This window comes from Babylonia areolata, chromosome 26 (genome assembly GCF_041734735.1).
Source record: "Babylonia areolata isolate BAREFJ2019XMU chromosome 26, ASM4173473v1, whole genome shotgun sequence".
In the NCBI taxonomy this organism is placed as follows: Eukaryota; Metazoa; Mollusca; class Gastropoda; order Neogastropoda; family Buccinidae; genus Babylonia; species Babylonia areolata.
This window is the reverse complement of record NC_134901.1, coordinates 44914375-44926020: the sequence shown is the minus strand read 5'-3', so window position 1 is coordinate 44926020 and position 11646 is coordinate 44914375. Positions and strand designations below refer to the sequence as shown.

At 42.1% G+C, this 11646-nt stretch overlaps 1 protein-coding gene across 2 annotated transcripts in view; it reads left to right on the top strand.

Annotated features, from left to right (window-relative positions):
• The first annotated feature begins 22 nt into the window (after positions 1 to 22).
• The window catches only part of LOC143300758 (uncharacterized), a 32453-nt gene continuing 20829 nt past the window's right edge, over positions 23 to 11646 (top strand). For both annotated transcript variants that reach the window (XM_076614672.1, XM_076614671.1), the window contains exons 1-8: positions 23 to 138; positions 3835 to 5745; positions 6993 to 7034; positions 7768 to 7912; positions 9009 to 9088; positions 9832 to 9921; positions 10539 to 10699; positions 11481 to 11589. In XM_076614672.1, the coding sequence (XP_076470787.1) occupies positions 3850 to 5745; positions 6993 to 7034; positions 7768 to 7912; positions 9009 to 9088; positions 9832 to 9921; positions 10539 to 10699; positions 11481 to 11589 (2523 nt within the window). In that variant the 5' untranslated portion in view covers positions 23 to 138; positions 3835 to 3849. The remainder of the gene's footprint in view (positions 139 to 3834; positions 5746 to 6992; positions 7035 to 7767; positions 7913 to 9008; positions 9089 to 9831; positions 9922 to 10538; positions 10700 to 11480; positions 11590 to 11646) is intronic.

The following is an 11646-nucleotide window of genomic DNA, read 5'->3' as shown; positions in this document are numbered from 1 at the left end:
CTTCTCTCCAATGATATTGAAGCAATGGCAGCCTTCATTGAGGATTATCCGTGACGCTTGAAACGGACGTATTTTTACATTTTTTTGTGTTGGCTGGGAGTGAGGAGTTAATCATTGTCAAAATTAACCGAGTAAAGGGTATGTAGAAGATTTATACAGAGTTTGTCTTGAGCATATATGGACTATAAATGCATGTTAACATGTCTCGAGTTGTCGGTAGAATGTTTCTTGGTTTTGAACACGCTTTGGTCACATTTTTCAATATTGGATGTTGAAAATTGCTGGTCTTCTGGAGGCAAGTATCATTTGTGATTCGTTTTGAATAACTGCAAGAATAGGTAGCGCGTAAAATGACTCATTGGGTCCCCAATTTAGCATGTAAATGTTATATATGATCACTTGTTCACACAGTTGTTTCAGTTTTGGAATATTTTACTGCTATTTGCCGGGTTGGCCTCCCGACATTTGTACTCGATGGATAATCATAGTTTTGGGTTCTAGGAGCAGGCTTATTTTATATCACCTTCTGTTGTTTACCTTCACCAGTATCCACCGTCTATTTTTATGTTACTTTTGAATGGCTTAAAGACTCAGTGGGACACTTACATACTTAATCCATTTGAGGGTTTTGTGGTTAGTGCATCAAATCGGTTGTTTGGTCCCAGTGGTTGGCTTATTATTTTTTGGGGAAAGAAACTCAACATTCCTTGAAATGTTGCAGAGGAGGTAGATATAATTGGCATCCAGGTCTCCCCATATTCATCGATTAATGTATTCAAGTTTCAACATATGATGATGATGATGTATCTCTGGATAAACACCAAACAGGAATTTCCTACACTGCTTAGAAGTCATACTGTAAATTGTGTAATGGAAAATAAATCATTAACTGCTTTGCAAGCACTTTGTTATATTATTAGGCAAGCCATTGTCAGATTGTGTTTTTAACTTTGAATGAAATGCATAACAATATGACAGACCATTTTCATTTTTGGTGTTGTGTATTCAGAAAGTTCTGCATCTGATGTCTTATTTGATATTTACACATAATCTCCTGAAAGCAGCCTTTTCAGCAAATAACTCTGTGAACACATCAGTAATGCTGGACATTTATGAATTTACTAGATCCTAGAGGAAACCTGGAGTTATGGGAATGTGTCTTGTAGTTGTAGAGTTAAGTTCAACAACCTATTGTTTTGCATATGGAAGCCAAGGTCAAGTTTTTCACAGCATTGATCTGCCAGTAGACTGTTGGAGAGCTCCACGGCCATCTTGGATCTGGCGCATGTGCATCTAACTTTAACTCGAAATCGCAAGCTATGCCAAAGGCGACCAACATAGGCAAAAGGTGCAAACATGCGCTGTCCTCCATTTCTTCAGTTGATAGCCTCCATTGTTACAACCAAGAAGTCAAGAAGAAGCCTTCTGTTTTGCATGTTCTGCCTCTCTCGATTGCCTTGTTGCTCGAAATTTCGGAGAGCCAACCAGCTTCAAGAGAACAGATCATGTTGCGTGCCTCTATAAGTCATGTCAGCGCGAAACTCTCCAGTGGTCTGTTCCACAGTAGTGGTCAGTTTGTTTTATGCAGTGGTGGTTAGAAACATCTATGAGATAACCTGCAGTAGTCAGTCTGTTGTTTGAGGTGTTAGACCAAAAGAAATCAGCCTTCTTCAGGGTTCGCAGGCAGTGAGTTTTCATGCTCCACTGACAGTTCCGTGTTCCGTATTGTCAGACTGGATATTTGCAAAGGGAGCAGCTGCAGCCATGAATCACCACCCCAGCCTCTTGCAGCCGTTCTTTTATAAGAAGTGCTCTCTAGTCTCTTGGCACAGAATACAGGGTAGCAATGATCTGGACCTGTTCACCTATATGCAGTAGGCAGCCTTATTATAGAGGCAAGAAGTGCAGGCCGCTGATCCTGGTGAGGAAAGGACAGGTTCAGATCCCCAAGTTAAAAAGCAACAGAGAGAAGGTGTTGGTTACATTGGCCATGCTGTACATTGGCACCCCAACTCTGAAACCAAATGTCCTTTCAGTTTGGCCTCAGTTGCTGAAGCCTACTTCCTGTTGTACTCTGCCTGAGCTGAGTCAAGGGAAAGTGTGTCTTCTGTCATCATGGAGGAAACCCTTATTGTTTTCTTAGGCCTCAGAAAATGCCTTAGCAGCGTGAATGATCATCACTTCAAATAGGCGCCCATGAAGATGGGATTTCAGTTTGGGGAGTAGGAAGAAATCAGATGGAACCAGGTCTGGTGAGTATGGGGGATGGGACAAAAGTTGAATGAAACCCACAGTTGGCAGCCTCAGCCACTGCCACTGAACTGGTGCATTTTCCTGTAGTAAAATGACCCCCTGCTTGGAAAAACCAAGGCGCTACCATTGCCGTTGTTTACTTTACCTTTTTGATTCAGGTTGAAAATGATGAAACCATGTTGCATCTTGTGTGACAATTCTCAGAAAGAAATTAGTTGGATTTGCCTTGAAATGTGCCAGAAGATCCCTTGAAGTTTCAAATTCAAGTCTGGCTAGCTTCTGATCTGGCATCAGTATTCTTGGCACCCGTCTTGCCCCCTAGGATGTCAGTCAAATAGTCTGTACTGAACCATAACTGATGCCAGTAGTGTTCTAGCAAGGCTGTTTGTGCAGTAGACAAATGCCTGTCATCCAAGACATGCAGTTAATAGCTTCCTATTGATTATAAGTAGTTGAGGATTGGGGGGGGGGGGGGGGGGGAGCAGACAGTGGGTCATCTTCTGTGCTCTCCCTGCCCCACATGACGTCAGTAGCCCACTTCTTGAATGTTTAATAAGGAGAGTTGTCTCCGATTTCCAAATGTCTCTGTGGTCACCATGTCTTCATGGATAGTCTTGGGTGTCATGCCCTTTTTTTCTTCTTCAATAATACTTGATTTCTGCACTGGCTTCCTATTATTATAATTTTGTCCATTTTTGCTTTTTTGTTACCCTTTCAAAGACTTCCACCTGCAAACAAATATAGACAGATACTGAGATACTTGTCACTTTGTGAATAACCTTTGAAGACATTTATAGTTGTTCTCATCTTTTGCAATTAGTGCCATTGCTTCTAGGTTAGGCTGATAACTTTCGATCTACCCTCAGGTCAACTCTGTTTCGTTATCTGTGTGTGTGTGTGTGTGTGTGTGTGTGTGTAATATGGATCTATGTTAATCACTCCATGGTATGTATTGTACATATATATATATATTTGTATGTTTGTATAATAGTTGTATCTGTGACCATCAGAACAGTGGAGGAGGCAACTGTTGTCCCGACTGTCTGGGCTAGAATTTGATTTAGTGGAGAATGTCTTGCCTAAGTTACATCCTCAGTCATCCAAGAGGGTTTTAGAACTGTCAGTATGGGAATGGTCACCTAAGAGTAAGACTAGCTCCCCAAGGCAGTAGCACAAAGAGCCAGTGCAATTTTGCCTCCTAGTTTGAGAGTCGTAGTCCTTCTCAAATGGCTAACCTGTTAATGAATTTCTATTGCTGTTGAGAAACCATTACTCATACAATTCTCACTTTGCTGTTGGCCCAACTGTAAATTTATCTATGTCAGTCTCTGCTATAAGCTGAGTCTGAACTTCAACAAATGCTTCAAACATTACATTTGGCCTAAAATTTGAAAAGGAAGAAAACCTTTGAACACATTATAATTATAGTTTTGAATGTAGAATAAAAGTAAAACAATATTTGCTTCACACTCACAGTGTCAGATTAAAAAAAAAAAAAATGACATGACATATGATAGGATGGTATTATAAAGAAAATGTAATACAAATATGATATTCCACTTTTTTCATGATGATTTTCAGTATTGTCCTGCCCTCATGGATGCTGCTGGGAGTGGAGAGCCTGCTGCAGAGGGGCAGGAAGGGAAGCAAGAAGTCAGCGATGACAGCGACAGTGGTCAAGTCATCATCGAACTGGACCAGTCTCACCTAGCCAGTCCGTCAGATTCTGAGGAAGACAGACAGACCCCAGAGTCTCCCAAGAAACCAGAACTCCCAGAGTGTCCCCAGAAACCAGAACTCGTGGAGTCCCCTCAGAAACAGGAACTCCCAAAGTCCCCTCAGAATCTGGAACTCCCAGAATCCCAGCGGAAACTGGAATTTCCAGAGCCCCCTCAGAAACCGGATCTCCCAAAGTCTCCCCAAGAACCTGAATTCCCCAATTCCTCTCAAGAACCTGAACTCCCTAAATCCCCTCAAGAACCTAAACTCCCAAAGTCTCCTCAGGAACCAGAACTACCGGAGTCCCCCCAGAAATTAGAACTCTCAGAGTTCCCTCAAGAACCGGAACTCCCTGAGTCCCCACAGAAACCGGAAGTAGTCTGTGACAAAACAGCAGAGTCGGCAGAGTATTTTGATGCTGTGTCCGACACTGATGACATTCCTGATGATGATGATGCAGAGCCAGTTCCAGCACAGAGTATAGAGCCTGTGGCAGAGGGGTCCAGGGAAAATGCTGCCCATAGTGATGTGCAAGACAGAAAAGACAAACCTGACCCAGAAGACAGTGGAGGCTGTTTGTCTCAGAGCCCAGATTTCACACCTCAGTCAGCCACAGCTGAAGCCTGTGAGATTGCTGATTCAGTCAAACACAAAGATGATTCTCATCCTGTAATACAAACCAACTCAGGGGCAGCTGACTTTGCTGCAAATGACTCACTTGTGCCAGAAAATGGGAAACCATCAGAAACAGATAGGATGGAGAGAGAGACTCATGCAGAAGTGGTAGTGGCAGTTTCAGAAAGTCCACAGACAGAAAAGCCAGGGGCAGAGTCCAGTGAAGAGAAGAGGTCCACTGAAGCAGTCAGGGGTGCATCTCCAGAAGCTGCATCCAGCGCTTTGCTTGACAGTGAGAAAGAACCACCAGCGGCCAAAGAGGAGACGGCAGGGCTGAAAAGTTCCAGTGACTTGTTTGCCATTGCTGACGATGTGTCAGATGTGTCCAGTGAAGGGGAGGCCCCCCTGTCTCCTGTCATCGAGGAGGACAAACCATCGGCAGAACAGCTGTCCAAAGAGGCGGCTCACCAGGCCGAGGCTCTGGCTCCGCTGGGTGCTGAGCCCGTGTCGGAGCCGGAGAGTGGAGAAGACATGGGCTCAGACGATTCATCGCCCATGCATTCCCCGGGTTACACCTCTCCTGTTGTTGTCACATCCACCTCCCGCATTTCTTTAGGAAGTGCAGACTATGGTGACGCTCGGGCATGCGCAGCTATCCGCAGCCCCCGCAAGAGTGACTCTGCCATCATTTCGGACTCTGCTTCCAGTATACAACCTGCAGATAGGTCAGACCGATTGTCACTAGAAGACGGTAGTATCATTCCAGCCACACTCAGTGCATCAGACAATAAACTTGATCTCTCAGCCTCCATGGATATGGAGAACATATCTGACGACGAAAACATTGGCGAAGACAACGACAGCGAAGATACCTCAGGGGAGATTGAAGACGAACCAGAAGAGCTCAAAACGGAAGAAACTGTCAGCAGTTCCACCCAGCATGCGGAGGAAGAGGGCCAAAAAGCATCGCCAGGGGAGAAGAGCGCAGAGGGGGAACGGTCGCGTCGCCCCATCATGATCGCTTCCCTTGGGGACAAGCAGCAGGTGCAGACCCACTTCAGTGAGGAACAGGTGGAGCTGGACTATGAGGATGTGGACGGGGAGGGGGAAGGTGATGAGGGGGAAATCAAACCGGAGGATGAGGATGATGGCAAAGAGGTCAGTAGTAACATGCTGTGTTGTGGATCAGCTGATAATAATTCTGTATCAAAAGTTATAGTGGAGGAGGAAAGGGGTTAATGTAGTGATGGGATTGCTTTTCATTTTCAGTGAATGGCATAAAGTTTATCTCCGTGGCTGCTGAACATTGATGAAATTATTATCAGATCAGTGTGGCATAAGTTTGAGGAGCAGTTGCTTACATTATATAGTATTTGTGTTCTTGATAAAGCAGTTGATATTGCCCAGCATAAGAAAGGAATTGTGACTGACATCCTGACCTATAAATGTTTGTAAACTTTGTCTTATCTCACTGTCATTGATATAACAGCCCTTTCCTGACAATATGCAGACACACTCTCTTGCACTGTAGCAGTCAGGGGGTTAAATATATAACTCGCATTTCTTTTGTTACTTATTTAGTTTCCTTTCTCTCAGTTTACTAATTTTGAAAGAATGGAATTATTTTTCAAATGGTTCATCTGTGATCTTTGCATGTTACGAATAGGATTGATAATGAAGTGGTAGTTTGCCTTGTTTGGATTGTATGAAGTTATGCATTGACATTTTTATTCATACATTTTTTGTTCTCTTTCTCTCTTTTGTGCTCGTTTGCTTGTTTCCTATCTCTTTTATGCAGTCTGAGTACTCTTAGTCTTACACACACGTACACATGTATACATACATGTATACATATACGTGACACAGAAAGCTGCGGTGACTGAGTGTGAAATCGTCTCAGCAGTTTATATGATATACATACATAAATATCATTATCAAGTTATGAACAAAAAGTCAGATTTAGAAAACAGATTTTCACACTGTCAGAATTTCATAGCCACTGAACAGCTGGAGCAACAAGGATTTTGAAGAACTTAGAAAGGTAACTTTTTTGTGCTGTGAGTGAGTGTAAGACTGTAACTTGTAAAAACATTATTGATAATTAAGTTTTGATTTATTGTTGTGAGAATGCTGAGAAAGAAATGTTTAGAACATGGTTCATGGAATGATTTTTTGTTTTCGTTGCATACAAATGCTTTATTCAACTTTATGGTGTCACTCTCACAGGAACGTTTTATTTAGAATGGGCACAGATTTTACAATTGACAAAATCTTATAGAACTGAAAAAGTACACTCTCAAGTCACATGACTTGTAAGTGAGGAATGACACTTTCTTTTTTCGTTCAGTACTTTATACTTTGTATAAAGTCAGAAAGTTACTGATTTCTTCTCACTTTTTTTTCAGGAAGGAGAGGATTCTGACAAGGATGAGGGAGAAATTGATGATGTAAGTAACTGGAACTGAACATTTCCACAACATTGATTTATGGAATGCGATTTTCACCCTTCACACTGCTTCACATCACTTCAGTTGTGAGAGAGATCCCTCCCCTTTCCCCCCTCCCTACCCTGACCATGGGAAAACTAGCACGTAGTCACAAGATGTGTGGGTTTATGGGTGAAACCAGATTGAAAAGCATGTAAGGCTTCTGATTTTAGATTCACCAAAAACTTGTGACATCGGCAGTAGATCCAGCAACAACCAATGTATCAACGAATCAGTGTTTGAATAACTGTTCCCATTTCCAGTGTACAATCATGTTTTCTTTTGACTAATGTTTGGTTTTCTCAGAACTTTCTCATTCATGAATTGATTTGAGCTGGCTGTTAAAGACCCTAAGTGGACAACCTGATGAGATTGGCACACCAAACCACTCGGGAAATAGTTTTCCTCATTTTCTAGAATTTAAGTTTAGTGTCATTGTCAAGCATTTTCTTTTTCCAGTTTTAGAAATATGTGTCCTTACCCCCCCCCCCCTCACCCCCACTCCATATGACTATGCATATTTTCCTGTGACATTTATTATGCAATCAGAATGCTAAACTCCCAACAGTTGTCAGACTGAATTTTATCCCGCTCACACACACACAGTAGTGACAGTGTTGTGTGTGCACAGTACACATTCCAGTGTTGGTTGTGTCCAGTGAGTGTTTTTTGTGTGTGTGTGTGTGTGTGTCAGGACGACGACTGTGAGGAGGGGGAGATCAAGGAGCCAGGGGTCACCAAGAAACCCTTCATCAAACCCGTCTGCCGCTTTTTCCAGCGGGGCACTTGCACCTGGGGCCTCAACTGCCGCTTCCTCCACCCCGGGGTCAATGACAAAGGTCGGCGCCGTTGTCTGATGTTATTAGTAATGAACTTTTTTATTATATTTTTTTTTTATTATCAAGAATTCTGATAGGATGGAATTTTATTTTGGACCATGGCAACAGTTGGAACAAAAGGTTGTCCCAAGTATAATTTTGTAGTAAAGCATAAAAGAAAATTGTAGTAAAATCCATTTTGACAACAAAACAAATATGTTTGCAGACAGCAAAATTGCAGCAACAACAAAAGTGGTGCTGCTCTGTTTGACACACACTTTCCGCATAATTTCACTCGGAGAAATATTTTGTGTCAAAAAAGTAATACAGTGGAAACTGTTATCAGTATTCTTTGGAGTGTTTGCTTTTGAATGGATCATTTATATCAAATTGAGTTTCGTGTGGGTGGGATATATTCTGTAATCTGTGTGTGTGTGTGTGTGTGTGTGTGTGCATGAGTTTTTGTGCATGTGTGTGTATGCTGCTACGCATGATTCTTTGAGTGTGTGTGTGTGAGAATGTATGTGTGCGGTTGAGTGAGACTGATAGGTTATATACAATATTAAGTATCCCTATTGAGGAACTGATCACTTTAAAATTATGTAAGTTCAGTTTAGTCTTGATCCCTCAAGGGAAGTTTACTGTTTGTGAAAAGTTGATTGTGGGATACTTCTGGTTCATAGTCCTTTTAGTTTTACAAAGCAAACACACTTCTTGACACTGTGTGGTAAAATAGATGCTTGATGCATTTCTGGTCCATTACTGGGGACATGTTATAGTTTACCAGGTCTTTCCGCACAACAAACACACCGGGCATTGTTAGCCACGCAAAATTTGGCCAAGCAGAGCAAACCGATAGGCCTAGTTTGCATCACTTTGACATGGTAAGTACATGTATCACCAAACATGGACCTAGTTTGCATCAGTTTGACATGGTAAGTATATGTCTGTATCGCCAAACATGGGGTATAATACAAACTCCTATTGCAGTGTGCAGTAAACCAGATACTTCATGCACCTGCTGGCAACTATCAGATAGAGCTACCAGGTTTTTAACACAACAAGCATACATGATATCACATTGAGCAGTGAGTCACAATTCTTGATGTGTGTGCAGGCAACTACCAGATGATAGAGTTACCAGGCCAGAGGTGGAACGGACCAGGAGGAATAGGAGGATCGCCGTGGGGACAAGAGGTATGGAGTCATGTCACTTTCCTGTCCCCAGCGTCCTGAAATTTTTGGAACCCTCCGCCACAATTTCGATTTAAAAAAAAGAAGAATCCAGTGGTTACGAAGTGACATCGAACATACATAGTTGCAGCATTTGCATTTTTAGACAAGCTGATTTATCTCACTCAGATTGCCGGGTTCAGATTATTTTGAACTATTTTCTTTCTTGTCTTTTTCCCCCCCTAATCTCATCTTGCTCCCCTTCTCTGTTTGTTCTTTTCTTCCTTTCTTTTCTTATTTGTTGAAATGAGATCAGGGAAATAGAAAAGGAAAAAAGTTTATGCCATGTACCTGTATTGAAGTTTTAATGCAAATGTGATAATATCCCCATAGTGTAGTTTCAGGAACTGTGTAATTGAAGAGGGGCTTGTTTTCTGTTTCGGTGTTTACAGTGTTAAATTTTAAGCACACAGGGATAAAGCTTTTAGATTTTTGCCTTTGATATTCCAAACAGTATGTCTTCAAAGTGTTTTTTCCTCACCTTCATAGTAGACAGTTTTTTTGTTTTTTTTATGGAATATACACATACAGTGTATAGCTCTATGCACCAGAACATTGGGAGGTAAATGAAAAATGATACTGGGGTACAAATCAACGAGTGTTGTGAGCACATTGCCATGAAATGAGATAGGGGCAAGTTAGAAGGGAGGTGGGGGAAGGGGAGACAAAGGTGAGATGAAGTGAGTGATGATTGAAGACATTTTCAGCCGCCTGAAGAACCAATTGACCTGCCTCCACCGCCAGAGGTGCCTCCAGTGGAGTCTGCCTGGGAACGTGGCCTGCGACATGCCAAAGAGGTAGGGGATGTGTATGTGTTTTGGGTTTTGTTGTGTGCTGTGCGTGTGTATTGTGGGGGGAGTGTGGATGTGGTTGTGTGTGGGGTTGTGGTGGTGGTGGTGGTAGAGGGTACTCTTTGTGTGATGGATGCTGTGCGTAGCAGTGCAGATAGGACTAGAAAGTGCAACATTAGAGGTTTTCTTGAACCCCCTAAAAGAATCGTTTTGTGGTGTATAGATATAAAAAGAGTCCCTGTTTTGTGGTGTATAGATATAGAAGAGTCCTTGTTTTGTGGTGCATACATTGAAGAAGAGTCCCTGTTTAGTGGTGTATAAATTACCTGAACTGTAAAAGTCTGTTTTTAAGGAGATATCTGTCTTACATATACAGCAGTAAATATGGTCATCTAAAAGGGCTGTTTTTACAGTTTTGTGCCAAGTCGAGAAAGTTTAATCCACAAGAACATACATGCAAATGTCCAACTCAAAGAAAAAAGCGACAAATTTATAGAACTCTGAGAAAAATCACATGATTCTGAATGGTATCATATTTCTTATTTAGGTTTGCGTTGATTTCAGAATCTATTTTTTTCTGAAATGATTGTTTATTCCCTTTTCATTTTTTTCTATCATTTTAGCAAATAAAGAAGGCATCTCAGCGGAAGGAGCAGGAGTCCAACTTTGAGGAGAAACGGTTGAACCTGTCCGTGGATGAGGAGCGAGAGATGAACAAGGAGAACGAGAGAAGGACGGTGGTACACGTGCCTATAGTCAAGGACCCTTACTACGATCAGGCAGCGTGAGTACTGTTTGTGAGAGAGACGGCTTTGTGTGTGTGTGTGTGTGTGCATCTTCACTGTGTGTGTTTGTACATCTTTGTGTGTGTGTGTGTGTGTCTCAGTCTTTGTGTAATTATGGCATAATTGTAGGAGGTTATAAGATGTTAAAGTTTTTTTATGTATTGCCTGATTTTAAAGTTTTCGGCAGTGAAGATGCAGAGTGTGCTGTGAGGTGTTTAACCCTTCTGCATTCACTCTGGCCACTGCCAAACACTTGGAAGAGTTCTTCTGTCCAGTATATGTATGTGAGAAGGTTAAATTCTTCGCAAGGTTTTTGTGGAAAAAAATAGCAGACCAAAACATGGTGCTTCTGTCTTCAGTCATTCACCTTGATTATGATACATTCATTGATAAAGACCTAAGAGATCAGAGAGTGAAACAACTTCTGTCAGATTGGTGTTTTCTCTTGCAACCAAAGCAGTTTTGCAGCAGGTCTGTGTGTCTTTTTGGTGGTACCCACAGTTGTCAAAAGGAAATGAGCTGGAGCTTCTGTTTGGTACTGAATGAGGCAGTGGTCTGAGGGAGACTATGAGCTTCTGTTTGGTATTGAATGAGACAGTGGTCCAAGGAAGACAATCCATACTGTATAAGAACCTCAGAAGTTGTGTCCCTTCAGCATGTTATAAACCCTTTCCTACAGGGAATGTGGAAGTGGTTTCACTGTGGCAATATGAGCAGTGGAAGAACAGTAAGGACGATGCTGCAGAATGTGTTTTACGCCAGGATTGTTTCCTGCTGTAGGTTTGACGAAGAGGAGTACTACAAGCAGAGGGGAATCAATGCCTGGCAGTCTGGCCGCTACGAGAACTTTGAAGTGCGTTACAACCGGGAGTCCTATTCTCCCTACAGGGTGAGTGTGATAAACAGAGTGAGAGTGTGAGTACCAGCTTCAGTTCATACTCAACTT